Below are 15,886 nucleotides of genomic sequence, written 5' to 3'. Positions count from 1 at the left end.
ACTGAGCCACCCAGCTGCCCCAAGTTTCATGTCTTAGACACCTGTTTCCCCAACTACCTTTTTACTCTTCTCCTGTCCACTATATCAAATGCCTACCCTAGAACCTTGCTGATCCTTTGCACATTTGTTGCTACATTCTAATTTCACTTCTCTTCACCTAATCCCCCACTTATCTCAGTTGTCAATGTCATTTCTTTAAAAAATAATAATTTCAAAAGCGATTTTGACTATCCTTGACCTTCAATGTGTGGGGTTTCCATCCGCCACACAATTAACTCAGAACATCCAGCTGGAAGAAATGCAGAGGACAAGGTACGTGGAAGGGAGCAAGGAGCTATCATGTTCTCCAGGCATACCACTCACCTCATCTCATGTCGCCAAGAATGAAGCTCTCCAAACCTCGTCCTTCTGGGTTTTTGTAAAGGCTTAATTATGAAGGCATAATTGATTAAATCATTGGCCATTACCTATTGATTTAACCTGTAGCCTCCTCCTCTCCCTGAGAGTCAGGGCAATGGGAATGAATGGTCAACCCTCTAATCATGTATTTAGTTCCCCTGGCAACTATCCCCTATGAGATACGTTCAGAAAGTCACCTCATTAACATCAAATCAGGTGTGTTTGAAAGGAGTTTGTTATGAATACCAAGACACCTTTATTAGAGACAAACCAAAAACACTTTTAACTTTAGAAAATAGCTGGTTGCCTGAGGAGAGGTGGGTAGGTGGGGGTGAAATAGATGAAAAGGATTAAGAGTACACTTACCTTGATGAGCACTGAGTACTACACAGAACTGCTGAATCACTATATTGTATACCTGAAACTAATACAGCACTATTAACTACACTGGAATTTAAAAAAAAATTTTAGATGTTTATTTATTGTTGAGACAGAACATGAGTGGGGTAAGGGTGGGGGGAGAGAGAGAGAGAGAGAGAGGAGAGAGAAAGAGAAACTTAAGCAGGCTCCTAGCTCTGAGCTGTCAGCACTGGGCCTGAAGCAGGGCTCAAACTCATGGACCTCGAGATCATGACCTGAGTCCAAGTCGGAGGCCTAATCGACTAAGCCACCCAGGCACCGCTACACTGGAATTTTCAAAAAAGACACTTAATTGCTCTTATCACTTAGGAAATCCTAAGGGCTTCAGGATATCTGTGTTAGAAATAGGACAAAGACCAAATATACATTATAAATCACGTTGTCCTACTACCCTAAAGATAAGCTCCCTGTTGTCTGCTTTGTAACATCACAACTGGGAGAACAGTGATTTACTCTTAACGGTGCTCAGCTGCCAAGTTGAAGGCGGAGAAAATTAGTGGTTGGGTTCATTCAGGCTTGTTTTGTCAGGTGGCTAGGAAAGAATGGATGGATGAGGGAGGTCATGCTGTTTGCAAAAGGAGTCTATTACAGTTCTGTAAAGGAACAGAAACAACATTTTATACACACACACACACCATATAAAATATATATAAAAAATACACATTTGAAAAAGAGACACAGAGATAGATACATGTATTTTAGTTTTTTTTTTATTTTTTTTAATTTTTTAAAACATTTTATTTTTTTTTAACGTTTATTTATTTTTGAGACAGAGAGAGACAGAGCATGAACAGGGGAGGGGCAGAGAGAGAGGGAGACACAGAATCTGAAACAGGCTCCAGGCTCCAAGCAGTCAGCACAGAGCCCGACGCGGGGCTCGAACTCACATACCGCAAGATCGTGACCTGAGCCGAAGTTGGACGCTTAACCAACTGAGCCACCCAGGCGCCCCTAAAGTTTGTTTATTTTTGAGAGAGAGCACACAAGTGGGGTAGGGGCAGAAAGAATCCCAAGCAGGCTCCGCACTATCAGTGTGGAACTGACATGGGGCTTGAACTCACAAACTGTGAGATCATGACCTGAGCTGGAGTCACAGGCTCAACCAACTGAACCACCCAGGTGCCCCAATAGATATATTTTAATAAACTGCCCCACACAATTGGAGAGATGACAAATTAGAAATCTGTAGAGCAGGCCAACAGGCTGGCAACTCTAGCAGGGTGTCTATGGCAATTTTAAAAACTCTACAAGAAATTTCCATCTTTGTTCTTTAAGGCCTTCAACTGACTGGATGAGGGCCATTCACATTATGGAGAGTAATCTGGTTTACTCAAAGTCTACAGATTTAAATGTTAATCACATCTAAAAAATACCTTCACCACATCCAGACTAGTGTTTGAACAAACACCTAGGCACCAAAGCCTAGCCAAACTAACACAAAATCATCATATCGAAGATATCCATCAGTATGTCAATAGTGAAGTCAAACAAGTAATTTTCAGTGAAGCAAATTCAGAGATTGAGGAAGAGTACAGGGCCCTCCTGTGTGGGCCTCCTTTGTGCAGTGGTTTTCCATTTTGTCACAGTGCAAGGAGTTCAGTGTTATGGTAGATCCTGAGAACTTCCAAAAAGGTTAAAAGCATCAGCTCCTGCCATCGAACTCCTAGCTACTTAAGAAGAAAATTTATGCACGCGTGTGCACACACACACAAATTTACATTGCATACTATAGCTTAGTCTAAAATGTCTAAGCAGCATGCAGTTTTTTCTGAGAGGCTTGGATATTTATTTTGACTTGGTTAAGAAACAAGAAGGCAATTTCCCTTAGGAGTTGACCAGGCTCTATCTGAAACTCGAAGAAGGCATGAGATTCAGGTGATGCCCTCGGGCAAGATTTTCAGAGGCAATAACATATATGCATATATTATTTTATTTTTTGTCTTTTAGAGGTGGGACTTAGTATGTTTATTTTAAAATAGGCAATATTTTAGAGCAGTTAATTTAGGTTCACAGCAAAATTGAGCAGAAGGACAGAGTTCCCACAAACCCCCTGCCCTCCAATATGCTCTGCATATTGCAGAGCCTCCCCCATTATGAACATCCCCAAGCAGAGCAGTATATTTGTTTCAACTGATAAGCCTACAATGACACATCATTATCACCCAAAGTCTATAATTTACATCAGGGTTTATTCTGGTGTTGTACATTCTATGGGTTTGAACAAATATATAATGAGATATATTCACCATTACAATATCACACAGAGTGGTTTCATGGTACTAAAAATTCTCTGTGCTCCTTCTATTTATCCCTTCCTCCCCACTAACTCCTGGCAATCACTGATGGCTTCATTGTTTTTTTTCCATCTTAGACAATGTGCTTGCTAGCGTAAGCAGGGGATAGAGGGAGAGGGAGGGAAGGATGGAGGGGTGCGGGGGGAAAAAGGGGAGGGGGGAGGAGAGAGAGAACCCTAAGCAGGCCCCACACTTAGCATGGAGTCCAATGTGGGTCTGGATCCCACAATCATGAACTGAGCCATAGTTTTGCCTTTTCCAGAATGGCATAAAGTTTTGCCATTGTATATCACACGGTATACAGCTTTGACAGACTGCCTTCTTTCACTTGGTAATATGCATTTAAGTTCCATATCTTTTCATGGCCTGACAGCTCATTCCTTTTTAGGACTGAATAAAGTTCTATTGTCTGAATATACAATTTATTGATTTACCTAAATTTGACTGAAAAAACAACAACAACAACAACACAACTCCCCCAACACACACATACATTTTGGAAATCTAAGCCACCTCTTCTGTGACACTCCCCATTCTCACTGGTATTTCCACAAAACTTACCACTATTCTAGTGCTTACTCAGCATTACGTTTCTAATAACTTTATTTCTCCTTCCTACTCAGCCAGGACTTTTGCCTGGTTCATAAGCACTGGTCTATTTATTGAAATGCCTGGATCAGAGAAATAAGATCTGACTAGCTGGTGCCAAGAATGGAGCCTGGATGTGACTATTACTGCGCTACTCATCATAATGCACTAACCAAAGGTCATTATTAAAAAAAAAAAGCACACACATACTTAAACACACTTATTACATATATTTATCACCAATACATCACAATGAAGTCACAAAAAAGTAGGCTTAGTTTAATTCACAACAATATAGATCCTGTGAAAACACATTTTTTCATCTTCTTTGTAATTTTCAGCACTCTATTTAAAACAGTTAAACAACATTTGAGATTAAATGTAAAAAACTGTAATTGAATTCAGACTTCAGAAACTTGTGAAATAAAAGGCCATGATGGAGAAACATTAAGAAATTTGTAGAATAAACAAACTCTCACAGTCCCAGATTCCTTTATAAAAGCATCTCAATAAAACAAAATAAAAACAATGGGAGACAAAAACTATGGAAAACACGAAAGTCAAATCAGAGATTTTGGTTTAGTACTTTCCCTGAGTCTCTTGTTTTTAAAAATCAATGTAAGTAAGGCCAATTCAAAATTGACCACAGGTCTTGCCTCCTCCATGCTGATATGAGGAATACATTTAAGACAAGAGGCTATACACTCAAGTGGTCCCAGGGCTTTATTCAAATGTCAATTTGCTTGTGTCATTGCCACAGCATTATCTAACCCGCTGATGCCTGCTGCACATGGGCTTAAATAGCTGTCAAGATTTTATCTTGGCCTGCCATAATATAATATGTGAGACTATATACCAAATGAAGACAGAAGATTTCAGTTATTAATAAATATTAAATTCCTAAATGGATTTGGACACTATATACATCAAATTAAGGTAACTTACTAACACAGAAACCAACACTTTTATGTTTGAAAAAAATCTTACATAAACAGGAGTTGAGGGCAAGGCATCTTAAAATTTTAAATCTCAGATGTTACAGGAAAACACTTCAAAAAAACTGTATTTGTTAGATCCCAATAAAACAAAGTGGAAAAAAAGTGATAAGGTGATGCTTAGAATCAGACAGGCATGCTAATTCCAAAACAGTTGTCACCTTGATCTTAAACAAAATTGGCCCCTACAGGGTTTGTATTTGATCATTTAATTGCAATGATATATCTATATTTGTACATATATATGTATATATGTTTGCAAATGATCAAGCACTTTATTAAAAGAACATATAATTAATAAGAATAAAAGGGTTGTTAGAACCTAAAAATTTATTTTTTATTTCAAATGTACTAGGTTACTTGCTGGGTTTATTCTATAAGGGCACTAAGTAGTATATAGATCATACTTCATAGTCAAATGTAGAAAAACACCTTCCACAGACATGTTTTTACAATCATCCTTAGGACATCTCAAAGACAGGTGGCAAAGCACTGCTAAACTGTATGTCTCCCTTCATCATAATGAAATCTCAATTTCAGAATAACAGCCAACGTTTCAAAAGCTAATAATCATGCACTATCTTAAAACTGAGGGGTGAAAGGATGGCTCTAACCACCACAAAAAGTATGACACTTTTTCACATCCCTATTAATTAATTTACTAAGTACCCCGCTGCACAGGCGGGAAAAGTGAGGCACAAAGAGGCATGTATTTATTGTTGTTGATGTTTCAAGATTTGTCTAAAGTTAGACAGGGAAGAAAGGTCAAAACCACACTGAGACTCTAGAGGCTTGACACTTTGGGGATATAATGGATTCAAGGTTTGAGTGAAATGTTATATTTAACTCATGTCTTGTTTGCATCACACCATCTTAGTCTAACCTCTTGCAAACCATTTAAAGCATAGACCTGGGAAATGCCACTTACTACCTACTTTCTCTGACCAGGTGAAAAAGGCTAGCCAATGCTTGTGTGTAAACAAACAAACAAACACCACAAAAAACAGTGTTGTTGCATTATATGCAATTAGCAAGGTTCAATTATGAAAATATTCCACAACCGAATTGCAATAACTCAAGAAACATTCCACAAAATCTTCTAAGAATCTGTGGGAAGGTATAGTGCCTGGCCATCCCTACTAAAACAGAAATTTATCTATTCATTGCATTATTGTTGCTGATCTGAACTTAAATGTGTATGATCTCATAACTGGTAGCCTGAAAGTACTAAACTACTAAACAAAACAAAGGATCATCCAAACTCCTAGATGACACCAAAATATTTGTCTAGGATCATTAAGGAAAGCATAGCACTTTGGTACTCTTTTCAGAAAAGAAATCTCAAAATATATAAAGGTAATCATAAGCATATGGCATTTTACATTGACCAAGGGAGTAACAGTTAAATGGATAAGGTATAACCACCACTATAACTTCTTGACCAACTTTATATTTTGAAACATCAGGTCTGCCCCTATCAACTACCATTCCAACTCCACAGGGTATTTTCCAGTGAGACATGCTGTACAATGACCATTCTTTTCAAAGCATTCCAGACCATTCCCATTTTCTTGAATCATAATATCCTGCTTTTCCACTTTCTGTTTTTTAAACTTTATCCCTTCTTGTACAGATGAAACTAGTCCTCCCACTGACAGATATACAACACTGTTTGCTCCTACAGAGGGAAAGAGGGGAAAAGGAAAAGGTCATGATGCTTCCTTTGGAAAGAAAGATCTGCCTCACAAGACAACAGTCACAAACAGGAAAACTTAAGCCAGCATAAAAATTTCTCTTTCATATTCTTAAAAAAAAAAAAAAGCAGGGGTGGAGGAGGGGAGAGGGAATAAGCAATAAAATTCTGGGCCTTTATAATTTTTTAAAATTTGAAATTGGAATTTAAATTGCTATTTAAAATAGCACTGGAGGCTTCAAATCTAGAATGGATTCAGAAAGTCTCTCTAGTAATTTTCTTGATTATGAAAAACAGACTTTGAAGTCAGGAAAATCTGGGTTCAAATTTAAGCTCAAGGTCACTTTACTTTTCCTAAGTCTTTTCATTTATAAGGGAAACATGGCCTAACTATACGGTATCTGTGATATTATTACAATAATACAGATATGTTCCGGGCAAAAAGTGAGTGTTCACAATAAGGTACCAATTGGATGATATTCAAAGTATTTAACTGGTAAGGCACAGGCATGTCAAAACCAGCCATCTAGACAACCAGTGCAGAGGTACCAAGGCACATTGGCTAAACATCTGCTCTGATATTAAAACAGTTTATCTCACCTAATTTGAAAAGCAAATGTCTTGGGGTGCCTGGGCAGCTCAGCTGGTTAAGATCTGACTCTTGATTTCAGCCCAGGTCACTGGCAATGGGGAGTCTGCCTGGGATTCTCTCTCTCTCCCCCTCCCCTGCTTGCTCGCTCTCTCAAAAATAAATAAATAAACTTTAATTAAAAAAAAAAAAAGAAAAAAAAAAACAGAAAAGCAACTGTCTTATCCAGGATAAGCTAATCTCCAAGTCTGCTGACCTCATTATTAAAGATAACCCTACATTAGCTTTTCACTTTTTGATTTGTACCCACATCTAAATTATTCTATTATAATCTGTGGTAAAATTGTTCTTGTTTTTCTTCAGATCTGATCTTTGGGAGGCTTTAACTGATATGCCTGCAGTTCCCTCTACCTAGAAAGCCTTTCTTCCTTTTCACCTGATCTCACCTTGGCCTAGGTCTCCAATATAGCACTTACCATGGTGTGTATACACACCAGGCACTCTATTCAGAATACTATTCAGTATCTGCTTAACATGTTATAAAATTATCTATTTTTAACAAATGCTGGACATTGTTTTTATTTTAAGTATAAAGACTGACAGGCTTTGGATTTTCTCTGTTAAAAAAAAATGTTTAGAGAAATTTTAATACCTACCCAGGTATTTTGCAAGATGTTCAAATTCAGGTTTATTGGCAATAAGCTCTTCTTTTGTTGGTATGTTTATTCCCATAAAGCATGGGTATCTAATTGGCGGTGAAGCTACTCGAATGTGTACCTTGGAAAGAAATCATTTCACATATTATTCTAACATTTATAACCCTTCTGGAGCAGCCCTGCTCTAAACTCCAAAGCATCTGGACAAAGATTTCAAAATGTCAGCCACTTGTAAAAGATTCTTTTTACTGAGTTGCCTATTGTTTCCTTTTACCATCTATCAATGAGAACATTTCTTTCTTCTATTTCCCATTTAATGACTTTATATTCCTAGGACCACCTTCATTTTCTCTTGAATGCCACTTTTGCCTACCTCTTATTTTACCATTTCAGAAAGCAAAAATGGTCTACAGGATATAACAAAAACCTTAACTACTATTAGGAGCTTTTTTTCTCTATTATTACTTTTCTGCCTTTTGTAAGGTACATTTACATGGCCATAATTGGCATCCACAATTATTTTACCTTTCTTATAAAGCAACGATTTTCCCATATTACGTAGTCTTCATAATTACAGTTTTTAGTGGCTACAATGTATTTCATCATACTTAGGTAGATACATTTCCTACTGGTAGATACATAAGCTGTTGTGTATTCTTTTTCACTACCGTAACAAATGGTGAATTTACTTTACACCTCTTTGTTTTTAATTACAAAATTTTCAAGGAATTCTGAAGAGATTATCATAATTCTAACAGCCATAAAAAAGCTGGAAAATCATAATCACAATTATTTTCAAAGCTTTCTAGAGAGACTGCCACTGCTTTCCATGCCACTTTCTCCTACAAGAGATTTTATTATTGAATCCACTTAACTATTAGTTGTAAATGACACCTCACTTCTGTATTTTGAATTACTAAGATATTTAGAGTTAGAATAAGCTTTGAGATTTAAAATATAACCCAATGTGGCAAATCTATTACAGTAGGATTTGTTCTACATCTTCAAAAAGAGAAGTACTCTAAAAATTAAACAAACATTTTATTGTGTGGCTTTTGTGAGTTTTTAAAATTAACCTTATAAAAATTTTAATCTTTTATATTGAGGTTTTTAGTCTATTAAGGATTATAGTTAGTATGCAGTTTAAGAGTGGCTATTATATGTTTTCCAAGTTGCTGCATAGTTATTCCTAAACCAACTCATTTGAAAGATGACAATTTATTTTATTGAACTATCCATTTTCATTCGCTGTACTAAATTGCAATTTTTATGCCAGTATCGTACTATTAATTATCGGTACTTTAGGGTTATGTTTTAATAATACTTACCTCTTTTGCACCAGATTCTTTGAGCAATTTGATTATAGGTGAGATGGTATTGCCTCTCACAATTGAATCATCTACAAGAACGATTCTTTTGCCTTTAAAGTTGTCCGACAATACTCCAAATTTTTTTGCAACACCAAGTTGTCTCAACCGCATGTTTGGCTGAATAAATGTTCTTCCTACATACCGGTTTTTACATAGCACCTCCACATATGGAAGCCCACACTGACAAGAAATAAAAGGACAATGAACAGCAACATATAGAGAACTCTAGATTCTTATTTTCTCTAGGTCATTCTTCCATTATAATATGTATGAAAACATATGAAATTGCTATTCTGAACTCTCCATCAATAGATTACAATTTTTCTTCACTATTTAAATTGTAGGGGGAAAAAAGGCAAAAAGTAAACTCGTTCAAAGTAATATACTCATTGGGAAAACCAATTGAATTTGTCAGAAGTTGTAATGTTTCTCTCTTAAACAAATATTACTTCCCTGTCTTGGAAAGGAACAGTAAGTGTGTGCAGACAGGACAATAAATCACTGACAAAAAAATTCACAGCAATTAAAAACTATCAGCAAGAAATGAATTAAAACTAGTATGCAGGAGTACCTGGGTGGCTTAGTCGGTTAAGCATCTGAGTCCTGATTTTGGCTCAAAATCATGATCTCAAAGTTTGCTGTAAGCACAGAGCCCATGTGGGATTTCTCTTTCTCTCTCTTTCCCCCCGCCTCTCCCCAGCTTGTGCTCTTTCTCTCTCCCAAAAAGTAAATAAACATTAAAAAAATAAAAAACAGGGGCGCCTGGGTGGCGCAGTCAGTTAAGCGTCCGACTTCAGCCAGGTCACGATCTCGCGGTCCGGGAGTTCGAGCCCCGCGTCAGGCTCTGGGCTGATGGCTCAGAGCCTGGAGCCTGTTTCCGATTCTATGTCTCCCTCTCTCTCTGCCCCTCCCCCGTTCATGCTCTGTCTCTCTCTGTCCCAAAAATAAATAAACGTTGAAAAAAAATTTAAAAAAAAAAATAAAAATAAAAATAAAAAACAAAACTCAGTATGCAAAGAATGCTTTTTGAGGGACAGGAGGTGATTTATCCATCTTTCAAGGTAATACTAATCTAAAATATGTGCATATTGGGGCGCCTGGGTGGCTCACTCGGTTAAGTGTCCGACTTCGGCTCAGGTTGTATCTCACGGTTCGTGGGTTCGAGCCCCGTGTCAGGCTCTGTGCTGACAGCTCAAGAGCCTGGAGCCTGCTTTGGATTCTGTGTCACCTTCACTCTCTGCCCCTCCCCCATTTGCACTCTCTCTCTCTCTCAAAAAAATAAACATTAAAAAAAAATTTAAAAAAACAAATAAAATAAAATGTGCGCATATCATTTCTTTTGAAAACATAAAACTTTCAACATAGTGAATGCAGATGAGGACACCCCAGGATCACCATAGTCATATAAATCTATCTGGTTATGGAAAATGAAACTAAGCACAGTACTAAAAACATTACAGAAAATGAACATAAACGGCTTTGTGATCACCCATACTAAATAGAGAACAAATAAACCAGTGGTTTGTGAGGGAGGGTGCTTCAAGAAATAAGTTTTAGTAATAATTAAATATTACCACTAAATTCTATAGGTATTCATGATGCTATCTTTTTTTTTTTTAAGTTTATTTATTTATTTTGAAAGAGAGCACAAGCAGGGGAGGGGAAGAGAGAGAGGGAGAGACAAAATCCCAAGCAGACTCCACGCCATCAGCACAGAGCCTGATGTGGGGCTCAAACTCACGAACCATGATGAGATCATGACCTGAGCCAAAATCAAGAGTCAGACACTTAACCAACTATGCCACCCGAGTGTCCCAATGATGTTGTATTTTTAAGTGAAGTGGATCATTCTGCTCATCTGTAGGTGAATCTTGGGGTGGATTCCACTAAAACAGTGCCATTGAATGAAAAGGTTGGAAAATAACTCTTGTTGTAAAGGATCCAACATTTTCTTTTTCCTTATAATATACTGGTAAGTTTCTCTTTATATACAAGGGTTTCCGATTTCAGTGCTATAAGAGCATTTCACTGCATGTCAAGAGAAATACCTTTCCTGCATAACCAAGAGCAGCGGGTGTAGCAGATTCCGGAACAGTGCTAACCAAATCTGCATCCACTGGTGCCTCAATTGCCAGCTGCTGACCACAACGGTATCTTACTGTGTAAACCATTTGGTCTGGAATGTTTGAGAAAAAAAATACATTATTTTTACTTAGCATTTCATTATTATTCTAAGAAAACTAGCTTGTTAGAACTCTATATATGGAGTACAAAAAGTAAAGCATATAAAACAACTAAAGCAGAAAATATAAACTGGGGAATTCACTATTTAAAAAAAATTTGGCCTTATTACATATCTGAAAATCATAATCCTTACTCCTAAAAGGAAAACAAGGTCCAGCATGAAAGGGAAAAATAGTGATATTATGACTTGTAGGTTCAGTCTCATATCCACAGCATCTAACAATGTGCCTCCAAAGAGCCAGGTAAGCCTTTGAACCAAGAACTGCCATGTTTCAGTGAGATAAATAAGAAACTTAAGTAAAAAGTTAAAGATATTTTATTTACCTTCAAATATACTATCTGGTCTTGCAAAATAAACATATTCAAAGATACAAAATGCCATCGGGTTTCCTTCAGACCTTGGTATAATATCAAGAGTTTGGACACTACGTTTGGTTATTTCCACAATTTCTCCGGGCAAGACTTCACGGTAATATCTTGGGAAACAATGTTAAAGAAAGAAGACTTTAAATAAACCAGTCCTTAAGACTGATAATAACATCTATTGTAAAGTACACAAAGAGTCCCTTCCCTTATAAAGGAAAAGTGGTTCAGTTTAATATAGAGATGGCTTAAAAAATAAAAAATTAATATTCTTCCAGCAGTAAATCTAATACTTGTATCTTGCGGTGCCTGGGTGGCACAGTCACTTAAGTGTCTGACTCTTGATCTCAGCTCAGGTCATGATCTCACATTTCATGAGTTCGAGCCCTGCATCAAGCTCTGAGCTGATGGTGCAGCGCCTGCTTAGAGTTCTGTCTCTCCTTCTCGCTATACTCCCCCTGCTCTCTCAAAAGAAAAAAAAGTAATAATAAAAAAATAAAATAAATTAAAAAAATTTAATACTTCTATCTTATCCCTAAATTCTAATTTTTATTTTAAAAAATAAAAGCCAAAAATTTTACTCAGTTTTGGAAGAACAGAGGTTAAAGAGAACATTTTTATCCTGGCTTAAATTTTTCGATCATAATTATTCCTTGTTGAGGAGATTCTTCCTTTCTAAAATAAGTCTCATAGTATTTTGAAAGCAAGATGCCAGTTTCAAAATTAGAAGGTATTACTGGAATATTAAAGTCAGTGCCAGTGCTGAGTAAAATGTACAAAAGAAACTGCATTCATTTATAGATAGGTCTTCTAGCAGCCATCAGAAAGAAAACTTTCACGTAACAAAAAACTTTTTACTGATGTGGAAAAAGTGAATATGCTGAGTGAAACAAAACTTACCTTGCGCCAATTGATAAAAAACTACAAGACTCTGAAGACACCACCCATCCTTCTGTTTCTGAAGCTTTTTTCTCTGTAAATCACAAGACAATTCAGTTAATGGATTCAAGAAATTTTACAAGAGGCTACCTATTTCAAGAGAACAGTTAAACACCAAATAGATAAATAAGCATCTGACTATGGCTCAGGTCATGCTCTCAGGCCCACGAGTTCAAGCCCCACGCTGGACTCTGTGATGACAGCTCAGAGCCTGGAGCCTGCTTCAGATTCTGTGTGTGTCTCTCTCTTTCTGCTCTCCCCTCTCTCCCGCTCATGCTCTGTCTCCCTCTCTCTCAAGAATAAATAAACATTAAAAAAAAAGGGGCGCCTGGGTGGCGCAGTCGGTTAAGCGTCTGACTTCAGCCAGGTCACGATCTCGCGGTCCGTGAGTTCAAGCCCTGCGTCGGGCTCTGGGCTGATGGCTCAGAGCCTGGAGCCTGTTTCCGTTTCTGTGTCTCCCTCTCTCTCTGCCCCTCGCCCGTTCATGCTCTGTCTTTCTCTGTCCCAAAAATAAACATTGAAAAAAAAAAATTAAAAAAAAAACAACAAAAAAACATTAAAAAAAAAAAAACAACAACGAAGTACTACATCATTTTTTTTCTTTTTATCTAGTTCTTTCTCATTCATAAGCTTCCTATACCTAAAGATTTGAGGGTGTACCAATAGTAGGACAAGAACTTGGAAAAGCATTATGAAATTGTATTTCTTCTGAAGTGCATTACCTTTATCATTTATATCAGATACAGGAATAAGACGTCCAATGCATAGAGGGCGATTTCCATAAGGATCTCGTACGGCATAAATAACATCTCTGTGCATTATAAGCAGGGAATATGCTGTAGGTGCTTCCTTCATTAAGTTTTTAATCCTGGAATTAATTAAATAATTGAATAATTTCAGTTATAAACACAAGACATAAGCTCTGCAACACAGAGCTCTCGTAGCAGAGCTGTGAGCTTAGCCTAGTTTTACAATTACCTTGCTACCCAGTCTGGGGTGCCATCTTGTTCCTGAGGAGGTGTATATGCCAGTAACTGGGTAATCATTTCACTATCAGAACTTGTTGACAAACCAATACCATGCCGCAGAAGCTATTTAGAATGGAGAAAAGTGTAATCATTAGAGGGGAAGCTCCACCTCACCCCTCACCCAGTAGCCCACCATAATGGAAAGAGATCAGGCATTGTGTGAATTTTCAGTTATGAAAATCCTGCATTCTACTAATGACACATGTATATAATAATGGAGAACCACTGCTGAAAGCAATAGGAAGTCTCTGAAGGTTTTTAAGCAAGAAAAAAAAAGTGCTCTAGGAAGCATATAGAATAGCTTTTGAAAACTAAGTTTGAAGGAATATAAACCTGCAGTCAAGGTGGGGGAGAGTGGAGAAGGCACAAGAATTTGGAACTGTGATTCTAACTTTTTTAGCCCTTGACAATCCTGACCAATAGGACACATTCCCATAAGAGTGGCATACTACAGTTGGGGCTGCTCAATCCAGGTTTGTTAGTGATAGTGCTGGTGGGCTACCCATCCCCACTGATTATTGCTGACAGAATAGAAGAAAGGAATTAACTATATGGAACAATTAAATGTAGAAGATGTAATAAAAATTGGTTGAGCACACTCATGAAGATTATAAGGTTCTGAGCCAGTGTGACCAGGACAAGAACACCACCAATGACCTGTACAGGTTGAGTTTAAACTGATACTATAGAACATTTTCAGTAGGCAGCTAAATGTGTAGAGGTGAAATCCAGACTCTGGGAAATGGTTGTGTCTAGAAATGAGCTAGGTATTGCATGGAATTGAATTTTGGTGGTTATCACTAAGTGGTGAGTTTTTCTTAGTAATTTTTACTTCATATTTATACTTTTTTCATTGTGTGAATTAAAAATTTTTTTTTTCACTTAGGGGAAGAAAAACATATTATCATTATAATACCAGTGCCTAAAAAGAGAGCAAAACAAAGCTAGAATTGAAAATAAAAGGACAATGAGTGGTATGGAAGCATGGTTCTAGATATTTTCAACCCACCAAAATTCATCATCATTTGACTCCTGTCACTATTCATCCATGTAAAATGCCTTGTTCTAGAATGCTAAGGAAATAACTGTGTGTGCATGTGTGTGTGTATAACCATCCTGTTACTGAATGCCACCTGAGGGTTTTCTTTCCAAGGTTACCAGATCAAGAGTATTATAATCCAATGGACTGAAGAAACGTGGCATCAATAAATGAATGGCAAGAATGGATAAATAAGCTATCAGGAATATAAAGATACTAAGGAATTAAAAAAAGAAAGGAAGATAAACTAATGATGGATAAAAGCATAAGCATAAATTAACATAGAATGCTCTCAATACCATGTTATGAACGAAAATGAACATAAGTAAATTCTTTGCCTTTTCCCCAAGTGGTTTCCTATAATTGTTTCCAAATCACTTTCCCTTGTATTTGTTATCCAGTTTATATTCTATTTTCTTTTTATGCTTTGAACATAAGGACAAGGCTGAAGGGATAGGAACAGCCCATAAAATCCTAATTTCTGTTTCTCACAACAACCATAAATCAACTTTTTCACATCTCTATTCTAAAGCAGTACCATCAGAATCACCTTAGAAGTACATTAAAATGCAGACTGACCACCCTCCTGCTGCAGATTCTGGGGCTCAATCTTAGAATCTGCAATTATAACAAATACTCCAGGTAATTCTAATACAGTTGTCCTTTGCAGTTAGATAACAGGTGGCAACAATTAGAAAATATCCTGCACCAAGATCCCCAATAACTTCATTTCATTAATTCATCCTAATAATGAAAAAAAGCATTAAAAACACTTACCTTTTTCCTTAATTGAGTAGCATTTACCAATTCGCCGTTATGTGCCACAGCTATTTTCCCATGAAGTGTTTCAACAACAAAGGGCTGACAGTTTTCTAATTCACAGTTTCCTGTAGTGGCGTATCTCGTGTGTCCAATTCCAAGGTTTGAAATATATAATTTCTTCAAATTGTCTTGAGTAAAGACATGATTTACAAGACCCATTCCCTTGTAAAGTCAAAGTAGAAGCTCATCTTAGAAAAAAAAAACCAGACTTGTGGCCCTAGTGAGTAAAGGCTTTTATCCTATGTGCTCCAGAATTCTAATCTTAAAGACTAACCTAATTGTAAGAACCATGAAATATCTTTTTAGAAAAAAATTTGAGGGGTACATGGGTGGCTCAGTTGGTTAAGCATCCGACTTCAGCTCATGATTTCACGGTTCATGAGTTCCAGCCCTGGTTCATGAATTCCAGTCCCGCATCAGGCTCTGTGCTGACAGCTCAGAGGCTGG

The 15,886-nt window shown here is 37.1% G+C and overlaps 1 protein-coding gene across 1 annotated transcript in view; it reads right to left on the bottom strand.

The window, feature by feature from the left end:
- Positions 1-3,915: 3,915 nt before the first annotated feature.
- PPAT (phosphoribosyl pyrophosphate amidotransferase) overlaps positions 3,916-15,886 on the bottom strand; it is a 36,334-nt gene continuing 24,363 nt past the window's right edge. The window contains exons 3-11 of the mRNA XM_043604401.1: positions 15,395-15,601; positions 13,529-13,641; positions 13,273-13,418; positions 12,512-12,584; positions 11,573-11,724; positions 11,053-11,180; positions 8,963-9,184; positions 7,635-7,755; positions 3,916-6,374 (exon numbers count right to left, since the gene is read on the bottom strand). Coding sequence (XP_043460336.1) covers positions 6,178-6,374; positions 7,635-7,755; positions 8,963-9,184; positions 11,053-11,180; positions 11,573-11,724; positions 12,512-12,584; positions 13,273-13,418; positions 13,529-13,641; positions 15,395-15,601 — 1,359 coding nt within the window. The 3' untranslated portion in view covers positions 3,916-6,177. The remainder of the gene's footprint in view (positions 6,375-7,634; positions 7,756-8,962; positions 9,185-11,052; positions 11,181-11,572; positions 11,725-12,511; positions 12,585-13,272; positions 13,419-13,528; positions 13,642-15,394; positions 15,602-15,886) is intronic.

Source organism: Prionailurus bengalensis, chromosome B1, assembly GCF_016509475.1.
Source record: "Prionailurus bengalensis isolate Pbe53 chromosome B1, Fcat_Pben_1.1_paternal_pri, whole genome shotgun sequence".
Lineage (NCBI taxonomy): Eukaryota > Metazoa > Chordata > Mammalia > Carnivora > Felidae > Prionailurus > Prionailurus bengalensis.
Note: the sequence above shows the minus strand (reverse complement) of the source record. Positions and strands in the feature narration are given on the sequence as shown.